At 36.5% G+C, this 24,291-nt stretch overlaps 1 protein-coding gene across 1 annotated transcript; it reads right to left on the bottom strand.

Annotated features, from left to right (window-relative positions):
* Positions 1-8,021: 8,021 nt before the first annotated feature.
* On the bottom strand, positions 8,022-19,779 carry LOC126828104 (uncharacterized). Its single transcript, XM_050557684.2, has 4 exons — positions 19,288-19,779; positions 18,664-18,763; positions 8,347-8,394; positions 8,022-8,026 (listed from the first exon to the last, which is right to left on the bottom strand). The coding sequence occupies exons 1-4, from the start codon at positions 19,777-19,779 to the stop codon at positions 8,022-8,024; spliced, it is 645 nt and encodes a 214-aa protein (XP_050413641.2).
* Between the last annotated feature and the right edge of the window lie 4,512 nt (positions 19,780-24,291).

A 24,291-nucleotide genomic window follows, 5' to 3' on the forward strand; every position in this document is an offset into this window, starting at 1 on the left:
GCTATTTTTATATTAGCGCTTGATATGAGCCTTCACAGTTTTCATCTGTGTTTGATATGAGGTCACAAAATGGACAAATGTCTTGTGTGAGTAAATGTGTCAAGTAATTGCCGTCCCTATTTCCAAGCGACTCAATATTATTAGTTGGAAATATATAATAATATTAATCACTATTTTTAAACGAGTCAATATTATGAGCTAGAAGTTTCAGACCAGATAAATTAAAGTTTGCTTGGTATAAATCATGACATTTCAAACTTAACCCCGTGTAAAAAAACCAATATAATGAGGAATCTAGGGGTGATATACAAATATATATATATATATATATATATATATATATATACAATACCTGATTTTTAACCATGTGTAGAAGCCCTATCCATTTTAAGCTACCATTTATAGTCTCTGGTTTATAAACTTCTAATAGATCTATATTATAACATTATATTATAACATACTTCTAATATAATACTATATATACTGTAGAGCTTATTTAAGTTCTCTAAATGATGCGCTGTTTAATATAAAAATTCGTTGAGTGTATGATGTGTGACGAAAACTAGGATAATGAGGTACCTCGTTGACAATAATGCTGGTATCCATTTCTGGAAGTGGGTTTTTATGGTCCAGGCATCGGTTGCACGTATTGGTCCAATTAAATAGAATAACGTTAACGTAAAACGGTGCCCATACGAAACACCCAAACAATGATACTTTTTATATAAGAAAGAGCGGGGTTAAATGTCCCTTTAGACGTCATTGGCGTTTCTAGAGAGACATATAGTCGACATCATGCAGAGTTCTTACAAGAAGGCATCCCCAGAGCCTCTTCGGGTTAGAGCAGTGGTTCTCAACCTATTTTTGAAAACGGCACACCTTCGAATACATGCACAAATAGCGACACACCTGACTAAATATATATGAAAACATGGCAAGTCATTGACGGCATTTAACCGTGAACACAGACTAGTCATAGACACATAGAATGACCCAACTAAATAAAGAAAAACATAGCTATGAACTTACTTTGTTGCGGTGTTTCGAATTTCATCAGTCAAATAGCTGGCTTCTTTAGTGAGAAATTTTCTTAGCTTTCCGTTCAAAATTTCGAGGCACACTTAGGAAGATCTCGAGGCACACTGGTTGAGATTCACTGGGTTAAAGGCTAGGCTAGAGACAACATGCAATGTTCCTAGGAGAAAATACCTTTATTATCCTTATCTTAGAGAACGAGGCAGATGATCATGTAGACTTAGAAAGAAGAGCGTAAATATGATGGCTTATATATAGCTTATATTTAATGTCATAGCCATGTGTGTAGGTTCCTGTATATAGCCGTTGTATTATGGATGCTATAAAGATATATAAGCATAGTTTTAACAGCACAGGGTTCCAGAGTTAATTGAACCTTAAAGTTTTATACACAACGTGAAAGTCCGAATAAGAGAAGTGTCACCATTGTATCACTGGCCGTTTTCTGGAGGTTCGTGACTAGGATAGTGCCACACTAATAGACCTATATATATATTATAACATACCATTTATAGCCCTCGTATATAAACTTCTAACAGACCTGTCCATTGTAAAATATCATTTATAGTCCCTGGTATATAAACTTATAACATACCTATCTATTGTAACATACCAATTGGAAACACATCATTCGTCAGCGATACACGAATAACCATCCTGATTTTGAATTATTGTTATCTCTGTTATTGAAAAATTTCGAAATCGTTATCCCATACGGGGATACCAGAACAGAAGCATCCGCTTTCTAAAAGTAGCGCAATTTGTCAGGTGTATACCTTCGAATTTCTGTTAGGTCGTGTCCAGTGAAATGAACGTTCTTGGTCTGTTGGTGTGAGACTTGATGCACAAAACAGGTATCACGGTACTCTCGGAAAATATCGAAAATAATCCCATTTTTATGAGATTATTAAAATCAGGATACTGGTGTGTGTTTGTGTGTGTGTGTGGGGGGGGGGGGGCTTTTATGATACATATCAGCTCTAGCCCGACTATAACACCCAGGACATATAAAATAGATTTATTTATTATAGTAATAACATTAAATCTTGCGTTCACTGTTTTTAGTTATGTGTGTAATTTGTATAGTGTTGTATCACCACCGTTAAAATTCCAGGGAGATCAAATCAAAAAAAATTTCCACGTCTGTTGCTTAAAGATACATTATGGGAGATTTTAATAGAGAGTTGGCCTTTCTTGCTATACTAGTTCAAAAATAGATGATAAAAGAAGAATATATTGAAAATTTCAGTCAAATTACTTTATTCTGAACAAAGTTATCACCATTGTAATTTTTGACTAGAAATAGGAGTCAAATTTAGGATTGCGGTCAATCTATGACGTAAACCAATGAGGTGTGTAAGCAGTGGGAGGAAACCGCAGGACCCGGAGTAAACCCATGAGGTTGGACAGGCGACCCTACTCCTTGTCATGTACAGCCGGGGAATCGAAACCACGCCAGTGTTGACTCAATGACAGACCGTATGATACAGCGCGCACGTGCTAACCATTTAGCCATCCAATCCCCCTTCAAGTATATATATAGATCGGGGGTTCGGTAAGTAAACGTTCAAAATAACATTTGAGACAATTTAACAAAAAAAACCATGAGTATACAAAGAATAAAACATTTACATTCAATATGTATAGAGAATTCTTCTTTTTTTTTTAAAAAAAAAGAGAGATAATATTAATATTCCGTTAGTATTGTTTTTATATAGTATTTGAGATTGCCATTAATTATACTTCAAACGATACTAGAATAACATAAAAATAAATGTTTCTTCTGGCGTCTCTTTAATACCCTAGTAATCTGATATACCAATGTTAAGCAGCCAACTACCATCGATTCATCAATTTTGTTGAAATTGTTGATAAGTTAATTAACCCTTAGCGTATTTATCAGCAATATTTTAAATCCAATTAGATCAAAGTAGTATGCAATGTATATAGTATTACTACCATTTAAGAGTTAATATAATAAATGAAATAAAATGAAATGGGGTTTAACGTCCTACTGTTTTGCTTCAAACTGGGCTAATGAAGACGGACATACGCCATACAGTGTATTATGATCGAAATTTTGCCCGGACAGTTGCACTACGGCCTACTCTTATATCGAATTCTAACTGTCAAGGCATCTGCCACGTGCACGCAAATGTGTACACGGGACCTCGGTTGTTCGTCTCATCCGAATGACTAGACAGCTGTCCTTGTCAGGCCCTCTGTTCCGCATCACATGGAACCAAGATGGAACCACGCCTCACATAATAAACAATGTAGGTTTTTTACATAAAACTGATATAAACAAAAATAGATAAAAATCCAATATTGAAGTTTATAGAATAATTTATGCACATCTAATAATATGAGACTTTAATTTTAGCACAATATTCATGAAATTTGGAATGTAAGTAGATCTGACTAATCCGACAATGTTATTGGAAATTTTCTAACGCATCCTCCTCTTGGAGAAATTAAAGATCAAAGTTTTCCAAAAAATCGAAGTCAGATTGCCTTGAAATTTGTTTTCTGTACTAAGACACTACTGATGAGTAGTCATCATCTTGAAAAGTGAAAAATCCCTTAGAATTTTACGTTATTTTAACTACAGACATTTGAGTTACATTGTATTGGAATGAACGCCTAATAAACGTTCTGAACAGAATTGTGATTCGGTCAACTGATGGTCATTATTATGAATTGAATATTAAAAATAGTGAAAAACCCACACTAACGGGTTTGAAAACAAATACAACAGGCCATCCTTTGGCAAATTCGTCTCCTATTTCTAAAATTATTACATTTCTGGGTAGCCTGTTTCAGGGCCGATTTTCTAATATTTGAGATTTTCAATATTTCAAATTCCCCCTTTAAAGATTTTCGTGCCGACAAAGTTGTTTACAGTATTTTTTTCTTAATTTTCAAAAAACTTTCCGATCAGGTCAAATGTTGATGGCAAACGATTAACTAGGTCATTTGATGCCCAATTTAAAAGTTTTATTAAAACAAAGTAACGCCATAAAAAGTGGACAACTCTGAAATCGAGTCAAATGTTGTTAGTTGATGAAGTAGGCTATTTGGTGCTTATTTTATTTTTTTTTTATCAAAATCTGTTGGTAACCTACGTTGGTAACCTGGGTTACTCTTAAAATGTTAAAACGGTAAATTTTGCCCGTTTTAATATTACCATTTAAGATCTTGGACAAAACATCTGATGGGAAGTGACGTTTGGTTTAAACATTTCTCATTATAATTCAGTCAGTTTATGGCCTTCTGTTTTTAATAAGTGACATCTTTAAATTTAATTTCTTTAAAAAGTATAGAACTTTGAAATCAGGTCAAATATTGGTCGGTAACGATTAAGTTGGTCAACAGGTGCTTGATTTGAATGTTAACAAAATTGGTTGGTATACCAAAGGTTCTGTGCAACTTTTAAAATGGTAAATATTTTCCGGTTGAAATAATTACAATTAGAACGAAGTTAATAATTCTTTTTTGTTTAATATTATGGACATAATCAGTAACTTCTTTCTGGTGGTAAATGATACCGGATTATCATGACTTAAGCAGATTTTTGGCCGATTTAATCTGTAATGCATTTTTTACCGATTTTAATAATTATGTTTTCGTTTTGAGATTCTTTATATAAACCATGACGCGAACCTAAATATGAAAGTTTTTATCTGGTTATTATTATTATTAGGTAGAAAACACAGTTAATTTCTCGTTTGACCCACTGTTAAATCCTTGAAGTCTTCAATTTGATTAAGATGTGGCACCTTAGGTTGGTCGTGATGAATTTACAAGCAGATATCCAACGGCAGCTCGTACAAAGGGTTCGCGCTCGTTAAAATATCGTTTTTTTTTTTTATCAAATTGATTAACTCAAATCTTTCAATTTATACTAAGTTAACAAATTCAAAATGCAAGGTTTAATATTTGTTCAGTAAAATTCTTCGTTCATTTTGATTGGATAATAGTTCCAATTATTGTCTTGTATTAAACCATTGGATACACCTTTCATCATCTGACAGTTATCGGCCGTAGTACCACTAGGTGTCACTTTATAGTTTACTCCCCAGCAGTCAACATCTGACGCACATTTTACTAGACAACCAGCACGTGAATTAGTGGTGTAATCTTCTGATCCTAGGGAGAACTTCCGCCCATGTTGTGATGTTGTATGCGATGTTCGTCTGGAGGCTGTGGATAACAAAGAAAATGCACATTATTATCCGTTTGTATTTCTCGACTTTCTGTGTCATGCAAACATACCACGCCAGACGAAGTTATGGCAAAAGGTTTAACGAAAAATCGTCAGTTCAAGAAAGATAATCGGAAACGGAAAAATAAATAATTGATGCATAAATTGAACAATTCTCCTGATGCGCTCGAAAAAAAAAGTAGCGACGAACGGACTATGATACCAAATCAAAATCCTGAAATCTTTAACAACGAAATGACCTTAACACTCTTTTATACACTTTATGGCAGAATTACTGACATTTCCTCGTACCAAGTAATTCTATGTTTACATCGTTGAATGGGTGTCCTCGCGGAAGGAATTCCCACCAGGCGTCGCTAGTAAAAACTCGGTCCCATGTCACCTTATCGATTTTAATAGAACAGTATTTCGAAGTAGCGGGATTAAATTCCATATTAGCAAAAAAAAACCAATGTTTGTCAACATACCAGTTCGTAATGAATAATTAGGAAAACAATGCTGTAAGGTAAACAATGAGGTCACGTGCGATCGCCTCCTCTATGGTGTTACCTAAAAGTTATGCCCCCTTATCTATAGCGAGGACGCCCAATATATCAAATACAATGAAGCTTACCTTGACAGGAAGCGGGTTCATTGGTGTCACCACAACAGATCTTCTTACCGCTAGTAAAACCTGACAATACAGGAATTTTGTATAATTGAAAAAAAATACAATATGTGCATACGGAATCAAATATTGATCGAGCAAAGTTGACCTGCACGCGTCCTGTTGAACAAACAGTTAATTATGGAAATATTTCATCAGTTTGTGTTGAATGATTAGTTAAGTATGGCTAGGGGTGGACTTATTTCATCATATCGGGATGCAAGATCAGTTCATGTCGTTTACTCTTATATCAAATATAAACTTTCAAGTGCCATTTTACGCGCAAACCAATGTGTACACGGGGCCACATTTTTTCGCCCCCACCCGAACAACAATTAAACATTGTCATTGTAAGACCCTCTGTTCCGTACCGCTTGACATGGAAAGATCACGATGGAAAATTCCGAGAAACTTTATTGGCAACCACCGGCACCGAATCACGATATAAGAAAGCAAAAAAAACGAAGTATTAAAAACTAAAGGCAGCAATTCTTACTAACTCCTGGCAGATATAGGGATTAATATAAAGATAAAATATAGGTTCTGTTTAGACCTAAATACTGATTTTGTTTCAGGAGAATACAACCCTTAGATCGTGTGTATTGAATTTATTATTATGAAATTATTACACTATTAATGATTAACAATTATAAAACTATCAAATATATGTGTAATGATCAAGATGGCAATCCAGCAAAACAAATCACATTTGCGATATCAAATTAAATAAACAAGAGCAACGCTAACGCTGCATGATATGATAATTTTAAAACGATAATGAAATATGAAATGGCTGCAACGATTGTAATATGAGACAAAGAAAGCTAGGCGTTGGATTTTTTTTCTGGCCAAATTTACGGACTAAATTGTAACAAATAATTTGGTGTGACACCGTTCGTAGGGGTCGGGCATGCACCAAAATCAATGTTCCTGTTCCTTGAGTATCAGGAATAAATATGTCAAGTTCCAGGATTATGCATTCTCACGGCGGTAAACACAACTATTGGGCGTTGTTGAACCAAACAGTTGCCGTCCTTATGGTATATTGGTTAAATATGCAAATTTCCAAGATGGTCCAGTCGGAATTGCAGTACATAGACCATAAACACAATAATTGGGCGTGGCTCTGTCCTTGATGGCTGGAAATGAAAATGAAATGAAATGGGGTTTAACGTCCTACTCTTCTGCACCTAACCTGGGCTAATTGAAGACGGGCATACGCCATACAGTGTGCTATGAGGGAAATTTTGCCCGGGCAGCGGCGCTACGGCCTACTCTTATATCGAATTCCAACTGCCAAGGGATCTTTTACGTGCACGCCAATGTGTACACGGGACCTCGGTTTTTCGTCCCATCCGAACGACTAGGCAGCTGTCCTTGTCAGGCCCTCCGTTCTGCATCACTGACAAGGGGAAACCACGCCGGAAAATCGAGATGAACTTTCTCGGCCAATGCAGGGATCGAACACCCGACCTCCAGGCTAGCGAGCCAGCGCCTTACCCACTTAGCCACGTGATCCCCCTTGATGGCTGGAAATGGACTAATATAAATAAGTATAACCCTGTTATTGAACTAATTGATCATGCTGAACATGAACAAAATATGTTAATAATTGCAGCATCTAGCTAGAGTATTTACAGACATAATAATAACAAACAAGTGGGCGTACACCGCCCTTAGGAGCGGGGCATGCACCCAAATAAAAGACTGCTTTCCTTTGGGTAAAATGAATCAATATGCCAAGTTCCAAGATGATTCATTCAGAATTACAGCTTGTAGACGATAAACACAAAAACTGGGCGTGTCTCTGTCGGTTTGTTGAAATGACTATGCCGAATTTGAACAATTTCTTAACAAATAATGGGCGTGGCACCACCCCTGGGAGGGGGGACATGCAACAAAATCCATAGTTTCCGTCCTTAGGCTATAAGGAATAAATATACAAAAAATGGGATGGTTCTGTCCTTTTTGGTTAGACATATACCAAAACAATAGGGTAGAAGGAATAAGTATGCATAGTTTCAAGACTACCTGTTAAGAATTGCAACCCTTAGGCCACACACAGACACGTGGCTTTCCCCCTAGAGGTCGAGCATGCACCAAAAATAATAGCAGTCATCCTTAGGGTATAAACAATAAGTAAGACAAGTTTTCAAGACGATGCAGTTAGAATTGCTGCCTTTGGTTTTTAATATTTCGTTTCCTAATTTTTTTTATTTCGTGTTGTAAGAATAAATAATTAACAATAAACTATGTAAATATTAACACAATATTACAGAATAATCGAATACTAGTAATATTGGCTAGAAGGCGCCCTGAAACGAACCTTAGATCAACACGATAAATACTTCAACTTCGATTTCTCTAGTTCAGTTCAGTTAATATTTATATTTTCATAACTCCTTAAGCAAGAAGTGATATAAAATGTTAGTGGGTTTACCTTCAGGTACAGAACAATCTTCGTCAAGGAAGCCATCTCCATCATCATCTAAAAAAATATAATATATGTATTAATTTCTTCCCAGAAAAAAAAATCCTCGCCATTTCTACCATTAAAGGCGTAAGAATACAATACTCGCGAAATACCTGTCGCCGACTATACGTCATGGATAGCTTCTAGCTTAAGTCACGGAGTCTAGCTGCTAACGATAGGTAGCGGAATCTAGCTGCTATGCGTCACGGAAACTAAGTGCTAACTATAGGCCACGTAAAGTAAATGCTAACTATTGGTCACGTAAACTAGGTACTAACTATAGGTCACGTAGATTGGTTGCTGACTATAGGTAACATTAACTAGCTGCTAACTATTGGTCATGGAAACTAGGTGGTAACTATAGGTTACGGAAATTGGATACTAACTATAGGCCACGAAAACTAGCTGCTAACTGTAGGTCACGTACGCGAACTGCTAACTATAAATCACAGAAACTAACTGTTGAATACGAGTTGCATAAACTAGCTGCTAACTATAAGTCACGTATACAAACTACTATAGGTAAAATTAACTAGCTGCTAACTATAGGTCACGTACGCGAACTGCTAACTATAGGTCACGTATACAAACTACTAACTGCAGGTAACATGAACTAGGTGCTAACTATAGGTCACGTAAACTAGGTGCTAACTATATGTCACGTAAGCTAACTGCAGGTCACGTATACAAACTACTGACTATAGGTCACGGAAAATAACTGTTGAATACGTGTCACATAACCTAACTGCTAACTATACGTCACGTATACTGGACGCTGAATATAGGTCATCTAAACAAATCGTCAACTTTCGTATATAAGTTGTAGGTGAAGGCTATTCAATATTATGTCCATGGCAAGAAAATGCGATATTTATCTTTAATTTATCATGGCTATTTTTACATCTTTACACTGGATATCTATATACTGAATGACCTTCACCTGTAGTCTATATACCAGATGAAGGTCATTCAATATATTGATAACCATGACTATAATTAAAGCAGTCGAATAAAAAATATTGTATTTGCTTGCTTCTTATGTAAATAGTTAAATAATTTTAATCAACACGATATCATAAATAATTTAAAAGTATGTCCACTTTTGGGACTAAGGCAACATTTACACAAGCGTTTAACATTTAAGGCCCTGAGTACATCGACACTTGAAACTGGAGACAACTAGCTGCCGTCATATGAAAGCAACTGGCCGTAACTGAGAGGATCCGGTCAGTTGCCGGGTTGTGTTGATGTACGCGCTCTTGCGACTGGAAAACTACTGCCAGTTGCGATCGTGCTCTACTTTCCGACACTTAATGGTACCCGGTTTCTCTACAATGGTTGATTTTGTACGACCAATACACCACATTGATGTCACGTGATCAGCATTCACCGCTAGTGGTGTTGATTCAATATGTATACACTTAGATAAAAACAAAGAAAAATTGTTTTCGTAAAAGTGCTACATTCATGGGCTTTCCAATATTTCTGCTAAATTTCAGAATTTTAGCTTAATTGTTCTACATATAATAAAGGAAACAACAGTCTGGTAAAACAGCTTCAAGCGAATTGGCTTAAAGAAAAATTATGGAAATTTGTTATTATGAGACTTTCTATTATGAGGTCGTTTTTTGTTCACAAAACACCTATCACACATGGACAAAATTGGTATTTTTTAAACGCTGATAACTTGACCTACTGACACACTTGTTTTCTGTTGATGTACGCGCGTTGAATTGAACAACCAAACATTTGCTGTCAGTAGCCCCCAGTTTCCGCAGTGTCGACTGCAACCGATGTTTTCTGTATATAGTTCAGCTCGGCTGATATCTGGGACGGTAATAGCTATGGGCTCTTATCGGGGGTGCCAACACTTAACTGCATACAATAGGAAAGGCACGTACATTTAAAACTCATAAAACGTCACCCAAATAAACAAGTGTGTAAAATAAATAAAATTATTAAAATACAAGTGAGATAAATTAATAAAACAAAAGAAAGATAAAGAATATAAGATAAATATCTCAACTATTGTAACACTATTTTAGTGATAACAGAGATCAGTTTAGTAAATGTAGGATTTACTTACATCAGGCATATAACACAACTACATCAATACTACAGAAACTAGACTATACTGGAACTAGACTACGTCAAGGACTAGACTACGACAGGAACACATCTAACAATATTAAATCCACCATTCTGCCCCTTTGCCAAAGCAGCGGCTGCACGCGGGTCGTGTGAGTCCATGCACTCGTCCAAGCCTCTCTTCCCCGCCCATCTGTGCCCGTCTCTAGTCGACTGCCTAGCTGTCATTATGTACCCTCGGACGATAGATAAGACATATGCAATTGTCTCTTTTATCTCGTCACGGGATGCTTACTGACCAGTGCATATTCCTTTGAAGTAAAGCGGAACGTGTGCACAGATCATATGTAGTTTGTAAATGAAATATGGGATTAATTATATGTTTAATTAAATCCGTGCCTTAACTAGGGTGACCCACCATAAATAAATATCTCCATATATCTCGACAATTACGCCACAATATTTATATATATGCCAAGCCTCAAATCAGTTTCACACAATTATAGTCACCAAATAAACGATCATGTTGTACTTAATAAGCTATGACCATTAATCACGTATAAATAATAGACTGAAAACTGGTTCCAAGAGTCGGCCATAACATCCAGACACTTTTGAGTAAAAGATAGGTTACGTGCCCTTGTTTTGAAATTAGTCTCGCTTAACCAGTCTATCGACCATTCTACGTCTGATTGACAGGTCGGGATAATCAAGACTACTTTTTTACGAAACATAACAGAAAGCTAGAACAAGAAATTCCTGTCTAACCCGAGTGATTCAGAGATATTATTTGTACTAAACCAAAAGATGCCGCTCTTAACGGTACAGTTAATGATAAAGCGATTTAAAAAATGAAAAGAACGTAATTTCTAAATCTGCTGTAATAACCAAGAAGCTTAATTTTACTGCTATTCAAAATCGTCAACAATAAATTTTTTACGTCTGTAATAGTTGATAGATTTGTAGAGAATTGCACGTACCATGGCTATTTATAGTATCATACTGTCAGAAAGTTGGTCTCGGCACGGCGAATGTGCACGCTTCAGTGGTAGTCTCGAACTATCAGCGGTGGACTGTATTTCTGTGAGTACATGGGTCACCCTACCTTAACAAAAGTTTATACAGAGTTGACAAGTCAATATCATATGTTATTAAATCCCAGCTGAGATCATACAGTTCTAAGCACCTAAATGCCCGTTCAATTTGATGAATTGTAAAAATTATTTGAGACGTGTTTTAAATATAGACACGGAATGTGAATTACGAACACTCGGACCTAAGCTGTTCCACAAGTAAGGATTCTGGAAGGCAAACGATAGCTCACAATTCGAACAGGTCTAATAGTTTACTCATATAAGAAGGTACCATGTGGTTAGAAGTTAAAAGATTTTAAAACGGATTCAAAAGCCAATAGGGAGCCAGTGTAAATGATATAAAACCGGAGTAATGTCATCATTAAAACTTGTTCTACTTATAAGTCTGGCAGCACCTTTTGAAGTTGATCTATCAATCTGAAAGAAATAAGATCTTCGTAGCTTCCTCGGATATATTTTTACATATACGACTAATGTTTCTGATATGGAAATAATATGATTTCCAAATATTACTGACTTGTTGTTCCATGGACATGTTAAAATCAATTACTACACTATTTCGAGCAGAAAGAGAAGGATATACATTATATTCAGCTATTCTAATTTCCTTATTAAACGAATCTTTAAGTTTTGATAGCAGATTATCGGATCCAAAAAGCAAATACTCGGTTTTATCAGCGTTCAGTTCCACAAAGTTAGTGAACATCCATGTTTGAAATTCACCAATACATAATGCGACCTGGGACTTGGTAACGACTCCACCAGTTGACGATTTAACAATAAGTTTAATTGTGTGTCGTCAGCGTAGATATGGAATTCCACACCATGCTTCCTTACTAGATTGCCCAAAGGGGATGGTTGAGTGTACAAACTAAACAGTATGGGTCCCAAACCTCACCCTTGCGAAACTCCATACTCAAGACTAGTTACATTGGACGAGCGAGCACAAACTGGGACACACTGCTTGCGCAATGTTAAGTAAGAGCCAAGCAGTATCTACAATGCCAAAGCGTGAAGACAGGCGTTTCAAGAGAATCCTGTGATCGACAGTGTCAAGCGCTGCTGACAAGTCCAACATTATAAGGATAACATGGTGTCATTATGTACTGGAGTAAAGCAGTTTCTGTACTATGGTACCTCTTGCATGCGCACTGAAATAACTCTTAACAGATGTGCAGTTATTTGCTCAGCTATACATTTGTCTATTATTTGCGAAACAGAACTTAGATTAGATACAGGTCTAAATGACTTTAGATCATTCGGGTTTAGGGTAGACTTTGCAGTAACGTTTCGCAGCCTTAAAAATTAACGGAAATGTTGATTCGTTTATAGCTGAGTTTACTAGGTGGTGAATAATAGGGTTGAGTTCTTTCTTCTTCCCTGGAGTTTTACGTCCACTTCCACCATGGGTGATATCGTAGACAAGGGCTTGAGTTCAGTCTGGCATGCTTTAAGTAGCCAAGTAGGCAGCGGATCAAGCGAGCAGGATTTTGTAGTGGACGATTTGACGATTTCAGAAACATGTTCTTCTCTTACAGGTTCGAAACGACTAAACGTAGGTAGTGTGACTTGGTTTTGCGGACAAATGCTATTATTTACATCGGCACTGTGCAAGCTGTCTCGTATGACTGGAATTTTATTGTTGAAGAATTTCAAGAAACGATCAGCGAGTTCAAGACTTTCACTATCGGTTGGGATGGTAATTAAACAATTAAACAAATCGTTGGCAGATATTTTAATATATTCTGTTAAAATCACTTAGATATAAAAAAAATGAAAATCCGGAGTAAAAAGTCTGTGTTTGATTTTAGACGTTAAAGGGGAACGTAGCACATTCCACTAAAACATGCATTATTTAAAGGGACAATAACACTCTTGCTGGCTTGAAAGCTCCAGAAAATAAATAATATCTCTATCTAAGTACTATATGTTTAAGTGTCCTACCTGTTGTGTAAATTATCCATTACATCCTATTTTACTTGTCCAGAGGGTTCGAAAATATTTTTAAATCGAAGTTTCATTTGAAAAGGTTTACGTTAGACGTTTCAAACCATTATGTTGAATTTTTCAAAATTTTTAAATAAGGTGTGTTAAGATGAAATTTGTATCATCAATTAATTGAAATATTGTAAAATAGTACAATTTGTTGACCAGAATAAAGATTGGGACATATTATTCAGTTACAACAAGAGTGGTATTGAGCCTTTAAAGATACAGTATATAGGATTTGAATAAAGTTCAAAAATAGATAAGTCAAATTGAAAAGGAATATAATTGAAAATTCTCATTCAAATGACTTCATTTTGAGCGAAGTTATCCCCGTTTGAAGTTTTGACAAGATGTGGCATTGATTGTTTATTATCGTAACAAGTTTACTTGTTATTCGAAAATACATAATTATTAAATGTTTATCGATCAAAACGTCTTACCTATCTCATCGCCTTAAACTAGAAGACTATGAATGCTGAAAATTGATTGAGAATGTTAACTGGGTTTAACATTATTTTACCATCATAATTTTAACAATATTTAATTTCGAGTACGACATTAGTATATACAATACTGATATAATGGATTTGATATTACCATCATGATCACATAATTAATTACAAGCTAGTTTCATTTCGTACCTTAATGAAAATATAATTTATCGCATAACAACGCCATTGTTTGTTTTTGTAAGGTGTTTGGAGTGATATTAAACCTAAAGTGCATTAATCTAATCAATCGTACAATAATTTCTAATAGCGTTTTATCCGTGATAGACAATAGTCACGCCACTTCATATAACATTGATCAACGACGATCTATTTTTTTTTTAATCTAATAAGGTGACGTAATTATTGACTATATCTATACTAATATTTGTGACTTTCGTTTGTCTGTCTGTCTGTTCGGGGTTGGCGGCTACACCAGGTCTGCCCCGAGTCTGAAATTTGGGGTATAGGGGTAGCTCGGACCGGGGAGTAACATAGGCCAGATGGCGTTAGTCTACCACTTTCGGTTTCGGGGTTATGAAACTTATTACAGCTTTAATAGCGACAGAAATGAAATGAAATGGAGTTTAACGTCCTACTGTTCTGCTTCGAACTGGGCTAATGAAGACGGGCATATAACGTCCTAATGTTCTGCTTCCAACTGGGCTGATGAAGACGGGCATACGCCATACAGTGTGCTATGAGGGGATGTATGTCTTTTTGGGCATGTCTTCGTAATATTACGGTAATCTTAACTGAAATGAAATGAAATGAGGTTTAACGTCCTACAGTTCTGATCCGACTGGGCTAATGAAGACGGACATGCATCATACAGTGTACTATGACGAATATTTTGCCCAGGCATCGGCACAAAGGCCTACTCTTATATCGAATTCCAACTGCCATGGGATCTGTTACGTGTACGCCAATGCATACAGGGGGCCTCGGTTTATCGTACAATTCGAACGACTAGACAGCTGTTATTGTGAAGCCCTCTATCCTGCACCGCTGACAAGGGGAAACCACGTCGGAAAGAAAATCCCGATGAATTTTCTCGGCCAATGCAGGGATGTAATCTTAACTATTTATATAGCATTTAGCATAATTAATTAGGGTGAACCCACAGCCGCTGCTTCTTTATTATCAGAAGCTCTATGAAATTAACTCAAACCATATCCACATGCATAAGTCATAAACATATCTTTAAAAGTTCACTGATTAAATAATTAAATATTGTAGTTCAACCGATTAAATTATAAGGGGGCGGCCCACCATTAACTGCATTAAGATAATACATTATTCCATACTTTTGTTATAGCTCGGCCATAATTGAATGTTTTTAGTCAGAACATTGGTATTATCTAATTCTATGTTGTGGGTAGGAGTTTTCAATGTTATGTTCGACTACTGCAGATATGTTGGCTTTCATGCACCTAGTTGCTACTTTAAGTTCTTTGGGTCTCGCATATAACGAGGCGGTACGGTGCGGGGCCGGGTAAATGGTTATCTCGTGCGCGCTGTGTGAGGGAGGGGGGGGGGTTGGATGGCCGAATGGTTAGCACGTGTGCGCTGTATCATAAGGTCTGTCATTGAGTCAACTGCGTGGTTTCGATTCCCCGGTTGTACGTAACAAGGATTAGAGTCGCTTGTGGGTTTTCTCCAGGCTCTCCGGTTTCCTCCCACTGCTACAGACCCTTACTCGCAAGCGAATTATTGAAATAAAATTGAACTATGTGTTAGTTCCGAAATAACAAAGTTTGTGTCAAGTGGACGTTAAACTCCATTTCTCTCTCTCGCCTATATACATTGATTTGCCACTACATTGGATCTAGTACACTATATCTTTAAAGTAGCCAATTCTCTAACTCAATAGGATCAAAAGTCGTCAACATTGAAACCACGAATTATTTGTCAATTCAAATCAACAATGATGCTGTGATTTTACCGGGAAAATGTGGGCTTCTGATACACGAATCGTGTACCATGGTGTATCAAGGGATTCGAAGAACAAGGCTAGACATATTCCACAAATCATGGCAAACGGTGACGCCATATTGTTATCTGGAGAGCAATAAATGCTATCGGTTTAAACTGGAATTACAGACGCTAGAGATTGCAATTCGATTGAGACATTACCATTCAATTAAGACTTTTGGCTTAATTAGCTGAACATAACTTATTTGAAATTACAGTACAAACAGAAACGATTGAATGTAAATCAGTTTATATACATTCATATTACATTATTATATGCATTTCGACCCATTTGTGTCAACTTTTAGGTCCCAAAGTTAGCTCGTGAACCTTAAAGGAGCTAAATTTGGTTGAACAGTGATTACTAAAGGTTACATTTTTTGATTTTATGACTTGTTGGGCTGGCTAGGTGGGTAAGACGCTGGCTCGCTAGCTAGCCTGGAGGTCGCGTGTTCGATTATCCGACGTGGTTTTCCCTTGTCAGTTGTGCAGAACGGAGTGCCTAACAAGGACAGCTGTCTAGTCGTTTGAATGGGACGAAAACTAAGGCCCCGTGTATACATTCGCGTGCACGTAAAATATCCCTTAGGAGTTGAACTTAGATATGTGTATGCCATAATGCCGCTGTCCGGGCAAACGTTTCTTCATGGCACACTGTATGCACGTCTTCATTAGCCCAGTCAGAGCAAAACAGTAGGGCGTTAACCACATTTCATTTCACACTGGGTAACATTTTATAAAACCAATACACAAGAATAAATGTGAGTGAGATATGCAGGTTGCATGATACACTCACAGACAAGGACCAAGATACGAAATAAACTGACATAAAGTTATGGGATATAGATCGATTTATGCTACTCTTATTATATCTAATATTTATTTCTTATATCTAATATTTTTTTTCGTTTGGTTAAATATTAATGGAGATACTTGAAAATAAATTACTGTTTGTACTATAAAAGCGTCATCAATATTTGTCATTCACGGGAAAATGTTTTAATGTTTTATCTTACGATTGATTTTATTACCTTTAATGGCCACTTAAGAAATGGTTTGTGATGTTTTTACTTTCCTATTAAAGATACATTATGGGAGATTAGATAAAGAGCTGACAGTTCTCACTATAATAGTTAAAAACTAGATATTGTAAAGGGAATTTGCTGAAAATTTAAGTTAAATTGATCTACTCTGAACCGAGATATCAGCTTTTGAATTTTCCACATAGCCTCGATCATCATTACTAAAGTCGGTACAATGAAATATATAGTCTCGGTTATCGATTTAAATCATGTACGAACGTTGAGCAGCTTATCGGATTCAAATCCAGTAAATATCGCAGGCTAGCGATGACATCGAGAGTTGATTATGGTCTGGATAAGTTAATTAATGTCTAATTACTAGGTTAGACAACATTCAGGCCTAAAGAAATGTATAAACTGTGTGTAGTGCCTGTGACGTCACCAGCCAATCAACCGGATTTCAAGTCGTAATTGAAAAATTGAAAAGTGTTTTGGCGTGTCGGATACTTTAACGTTAATCAGATTGGTGTTAACTCCACGTACACGAAATTTAGATTTCTCGTCTTATGTGGTCTTTAAGGTTATGGAGAGTATTGTAATTGTTTATGATAATTGAGAATGTTTCTTTAACAATATTACTTGCACCAAAAAGTAGTTCCTTTTTAATAAAATATGTAGTTCCTTTTTAATTGACCAATATAATTCACGTAAATTATCACACAAGCGATATCTACTGTAGAACGTGGTATTGGGTGATACATAGATCATATCCAAATTTTATAAAGAGAGAGAGAGAGTCAGGGTTTAACGTCCATTCGACACAATTTATTAAAAAGGAACGACTTTTTGGAGCGGGTAATATTGTTTGGGATAAGTTCTCAATTATCATTAACAATTAAAATACTCCCCGTAACCCTAAAGGAAACACTAGGTCAATATAAAGGACTTTCCAACGGGTGACTTGCTGTCAAAAAAGATGTATCACGACGTCGGTAAAGTAATCAGGTTCATTAAAATTAAATCTATAGAAAAGAATTATATTTACTTATTTGTGCGCGTAAGAAAGGGTTTGATGATAAATAAAATCTCCTACTCGTCTTTTTAGATATCAAAAAATATCATCACTCGTGGATAAAGTTAAAAAACTCGGCAAAGCCTTTTTTTTTACTTTATCGATATGTTGATATTTTTGATATAAAAAAACGACTGAGAGATTCACTAAATATATGCAACGAGTATTCAATTAGTCACGATGTCGAATTGGAAATGGCATCGTTTATAGCTTATCTAGTTACACACTATTTAATACTGTATAATTGACTAAATACTTTAAATACGTACTAAATTGTTAAGTAGTGATGCTTTGTATCATTAAACAACATAAAGTTTCAAATGTCAATTTATCGACCCATATGGCAATTATTCGGTCCATATGTCAATTGATCGACTCAGTGGTGTAAATGTTTAAAGTGTTGTATTATTTAGCAAGGGTCCTTGGGTAATTACAGGTGCGATTATTCTCCAATGTAAATATTGATTTACGATTCCTTAATACAAACATGCGTAAAGTTACAGAGGTGTATTTACTCATCCCCAATCCTCCGAGTTGTAATTTATTTATCTACTTACCTATTGGTATTTTGTCGATACAACAAACTTCTTCATCTGTTTTCCCATCACAATCGTTATCTATAAGATCTCCTGGTATGGACAAGCTGTTGACACAGGCCTAAAACATACAGTAACAAATTCATGGTATTTTAAATTACGTCACTTTACCTTATGGTATTTTAATTTAGGCTGTCTTAGCTTACAGTATTTTAATTCACTTTACATTCGGTGTAGAAATTATTTAGATAGGGAAGATGGTAATCAACGAACGTGGTAATATTATTTAGATAGGAGAGATGGTAAACATCAAATGTGGTAATATTATTTAGATAGCGGAGATGGTAAAAGGGTGGTAATATTGTTAAGATAGGGGAGATGGTAAACTGTACATTGGTAATATTATTTAGATTGGCGAGATGGTAAAGAACACATATGTGGTAATATTACCTTGATTGGGGAGATGGTAAACAGCAAAAATGGTCATTTTAATTAGATAACGGAGATGGTAAACAACAACTGTGGTAATATTATGTAGATAGGGGAGATCGAAAGCTACAACCAATAATGGCAACAAGGCGAGATGCAACACACGTGGTGACATTGTTTAGATTGTCTGCCACGTTCATAAAATGTTATAATTACCGGAATATTGGTCGTCTCTTGGAATGTCAGACCAAATGAATAGCCTTCACAACTGGTCATTCCTTGAATATATGCCAAATACTTCCCGCCATTGCCATTTGAAATTTTTTGTGAAGCTGCCAATGACGTGGTAATCAAGACTTCTCCAACCACAAGACTTGATTTACCAGTCACTTCCGTCCAAGTAGTTGTGATTGTTTGGTTGTTGAGACGTAAGCCAGAAACATCCGAACTATTAATCACTATTGTAACATAAACTTTGAAACCGGAATAGCTAAAGACCGAAAACGTGTAGAAGTCGCGTGCTGCTTGGAGTGGTGCCAGTATCATCATAGAAGGATCGCCGGATCTATATGTGTTATTATAGTTAGAAGTGCTGAGCTGTGCTACTAGAACTGGTTTAGACGATTGAATGAAATAAAAATTATTTGGTTCTATAACAGATTCAAAATAATCTCCAGTTTTATTTAAAATGATTATATCCGTTCCCATTTCAACTCTGGTTGCTACTTGGGTTGCTACGATACGGTATACCGTTGGTTCTGTGTACTGTGGCTCCGTCACTGTGACGTATTGGTTGCCAAGACGACGAACAGGTGGAAGTGTGTCCATTACGTGACTTCTACATGACTCCTGATAGATTGAGGTACGGTTTACGCCACTTAGGACAGAAATCGGTTTGTCTGAAACAATATAGGTACCGGTTAGATCGTCGCCTACCTGTAACTGTAAAACCTGATAGGCTGAAAGTGTTACCACAATGGTTTCTTCTGAACTATAAAGACGGCCATCAAACATGACACTTACAACATTCCTAAATTCTGGAACACGAATTGTGATCTTGCTATCGTTAAATGGAGCCGTGATAACAATAAACGATGCAGATTGAATAACGCGCATATAATAGTTTACTGACAAATATACCTGACCGAGTAGCGGCATCGGCAACGCCAAATAAGCATCTCCGTTTGACGCCTGCTTGCTGAACACCACCACAGTAATATCCCCGGTACTAACAACTTGTACACATCGCGTATCAATAACATTTCCTGTAGGCATGCGTATGTCCGCAGAAAGTGGTATGACGAATCTTTCATCTGGGGCTAAGTTGAATGTCGTATTTTCTGGTTGTACGAAAGTATCTGGTGCATGAAATGTCAGATCCACTTGTACATCAGTTGTTGCAAGACATGTCATTACAATTTCAACTTTTTCATTGTTGTTGCCATTGTAATTCTGAGGGAATGACAGTAGAAACTCACGACCAGGATACGATTTGCTTCCTGAAAATAAACAAATATCATAATGATTTTCAACAACCAATATCATGATAACTGTCAACAAGCATAATAATTGTCAACAACCAATCAACAACCAATATCATTATAATTTTTAACAACGAATATAATAATGATCAACAACCAATATCATAATTCTCAACAACCATATCATAATAATTGTCAACAACCATTTCATAATAATTGTCAACAACCATATAATATAATTGCCAACAACAAATATCACAATAATTGTCAACAACCATATAATATAAATGTCAACAACCAATATCATAATGATTGTCAACAACCATATAATATAAATGTCAACTGCCAATATCCTAATAATAGTCAACCATATAATATAATTGTCAACAACCAATATCCTAATAATTGACAACAACCATATAATATAATTGTCAACAACTAATATAATAACTGTCAACAACTAATATCATAACAAATTGTCAACCAATATAATAATTGTTAACCAATATAATAATTGTTAACCAATATAATAATTATCAACAACCAATATCATAATAATTGTCAACAACCAGTAGCATAACAAATTGTCAACCAATATCATAATTTCATAGTGCATGTTTTCACTGTTTTCTCAAACATTTTGATTGTTTCAGATATTAAACTTTACACAAAGTTTAGAGTGGTAGTCAGTGACCGTCGACGTTTAAGATTTTGAGGTAATTAGTTTTTTCACTTATTTAAAAGTCGTATCGTGCATTTAGCTAAAGTCGTTGAACAGTCACTAGCTGACAACCGTTGGCTAATCCTACTTGGCCACTAATTGTTTCATTCGGTCCTGTCTCCGCGGTTTAAAATAACAAACTTTAAACTATTGAGTTATCACAAGTTTGTCTGTCTGTTCAGGGTTGTCCCGAGGCTGAAATTTGGTCTACTAGTGCAGCTCGGACCGAGGCGTACACGTAATAGAACCTATGGCAGTTAGAATTCTGAATAACAGTAGGTCGTAGCGCCGCTTCCCGGGCCAAATTCCCCTAATAGCACACTGTATATCGTATCTCCGTCTTCATTGGACCAGTCGAGGCAAACAATTTCATTTCAATTATATTGTTTTGGGGACACTTATGAATCAAATATCTAAGTTGGAATAAATTATGTTGAATGGCTTCGTGTGATTTCCAAACAATATAATCGTCCAAGATTGTCTCACTATAAATACCAGTTATCAGGTTTAAAAACGTGCAAATAGATTAGAACTGTATATTATTGAAAAAAACATTTGTCTAAAAATAATTATTGTTGTGTATTTTAACACAACTCTGTTAACTCATTTTTTGTCTCAAACCTTATGATTCCCCTCGCTACAAGGAACAAATACACGTCCAAACATACAATTAAAACAATGTTATTTTCTGACACATTTTCTGATTATCCATTAAAACAAATCCGTACTTTCGAAGACAGTGCAAATGTCCTTCAACTTATACAGACATCACTCCGCGTTCAAGACGTTTTTGGCTCAAGTTTATAATTTGCTTTAATATGTGCATATACATTACAAATTGTTGCTGAAGTGTTAACTTATGTAATTTTAATTGGTCGTGTCGTACTATTGCGATTCGCTGCAGCGGCCTCCAAATGTCAACAATTTAGAAAGTTTACAAAAACAAACGTCAGGTTGGTATGTTATTCTGAATAGACGCATTGCATAAAACTTGCCAAATGTTTTATTGTACATTTGCGACCACGTCTCCAACTTTACCTGAGCAATAAGGCCCCTTCCCAAACACAGAATTTAACCCAGGAAATGTTCTCAAAAACGCAACCAGACTTCTGAGATGGTAATGTGTTCTCCATGATTTTCATGTAACTTATGCTGTACGTGCTGTTCACCGGGACCAGCCCTATAAAATGCACCCCTATACCTGGTTAAATCATTCACACTACAACGTCAGCAGCACGCCACGACTCACGACAGCTCAGAGGAACCAGGCGTTTAGAAGACTCGACGCTGGCCATACTGCCCAAGCCGTTGCCAATCACGTCTATGTCAATGTTCGGACCATCTACAGGCATTTAGCAACGATTTCGGGCCAGCAACACCACGGATGAACGCCACCGAACTGGTAGACCAAGGGCTACCACAAGGCGACAAGACCGCCATGTTGTGCGACAGCACGTGCAGAATCCCTTCACACAGGCATCTGAGACAGCACGCAATAGAGAACTGTTCTGTTCACAGATGAGAGTCGGTATTGCATATCAACTGCAGATGGCAGGACCAGAATATGGCGTCGATGTGGCCAGCGTTATTCTGACCAATGTGTCATGGAACGAGACTCATGGGGGAGGGGGAGGGTAAGCATCATGGTTTGGGATGGAATCGGCCAGAGAGTGGGTCTTGTGGTGTTTCAAAATCTTGGTCCAGGGAGAAGAGGCAGCATCACAGCAGTGCGCTACATCGATACAGCTCTCAGACCCCACGTCATACCACATTTCGAATGTCATCGAAACAAAGTTTTTCAGCATGACGACGCCCGTTCCCACACCACCAGAGTTACCCGGGACTTTCTACAGCAGAACAGTGTCAACGATATGCACTGGCCAGCCCTTAGTCAGGACTTAAAGCCGATTGAACATCTTTGGGATGAAATTCAGAGGAGACTTCATAACGTCGTACCGAGACCAAACACAGCCGATAGATTGTGCCAGGCTTTCCTGAGAATATGGTTCCAGGTGCCAATACATGTACATGTACAGACGCTTCACTGCTGTTATTAACACTCGTGGCGGACACACCAGATACTAATGTATAGACTGGGTCCAGACTCTAAACCTTCTCGTAATGTCTTGGAATTGTGATGAATTAATCACTAATGTGTCAACATACTGTTCACAAAAAAATTGCTTTGATTTTTACCCATTTAGTAAGTCGTTTTCTAGAATGATTTGAATAAAGTGCCTCTCTGATTTTGAAATCGTACTGACGTTTTTTGGGTTTTTTTTAGTATATTTAGAGAGGAATAGGTTGCAAGGAGAAAATTTAAAAGGTATTGTGGCATCATGTAGCAAAAAACATAATCCTCGAAGTTACAGTTCGATATGCACGAATATCGAAAGGAATCATATTTTAAGTTTCATCAAAATCGAATAAACATTATGACCTCTAGAGGTTCCACAACCTTGATATTACATACTTTAACGCCATTGTTCTTACTCGGATAAAAATTGTGACATCTAGAGGGACCACAATCGAAAAACGCGAATTATGGTACAATCATTGACCATAATCCAGGAAGTTACAGTCCGATATGCGCGATAGTTCCGATAGGAACCAAGATCTTTGGTGTATAAAAATATATTAGGTTCCATTAAAATTGAATCAACATTGTGACCTCTAGAGAATTCATAAGTTTGATACTACGTACTTTAAAATAAAGACTATTTGCGAACTGGGAGCGGCCATTTTGTTCGGCATTTTCGTTCCAATTCTCACGCAATTCGAACTCAGTGCTCTTTATGGTGTAACCGTGATGTATTCGAATGGTTTTTGTAAATCGGATACAATTTGTGACCTCTGGAGCGAACACAATCTAAAAACGCACATTTTCGTACAATTAAGGGCCACAATCCATGAAGTTGCATTCATTTAAAGTTTCATCAAAATTGGATAAAAATTGTGACATCTAGAGTGCCGACAAGCTAATAGCGTGATTTTTCGATCATAATCCATGAAGTTGCA

The sequence above is a fragment of the Patella vulgata genome, chromosome 7, assembly GCF_932274485.2.
Source record: "Patella vulgata chromosome 7, xgPatVulg1.2, whole genome shotgun sequence".
Lineage (NCBI taxonomy): Eukaryota > Metazoa > Mollusca > Gastropoda > Patellidae > Patella > Patella vulgata.

Bases quoted from the DNA above. Each gene is read 5' to 3' on its own strand.
- LOC126828104 (XM_050557684.2), bottom strand. From the start codon at position 19,779: ATGGGAACGGATATAATCATTTTAAATAAAACTGGAGATTATTTTGAA. The intron at 18,764-19,287 runs GTAATTATAACA...TGTATGTTTTAG, and splicing joins AAGAGACGACCAATATTCCG to GCCTGTGTCAACAGCTTGTC. The intron at 8,395-18,663 runs GTAAGTAGATAA...ATATTTTTTTAG, and splicing joins TATCGACAAAATACCAATAG to ATGATGATGGAGATGGCTTC.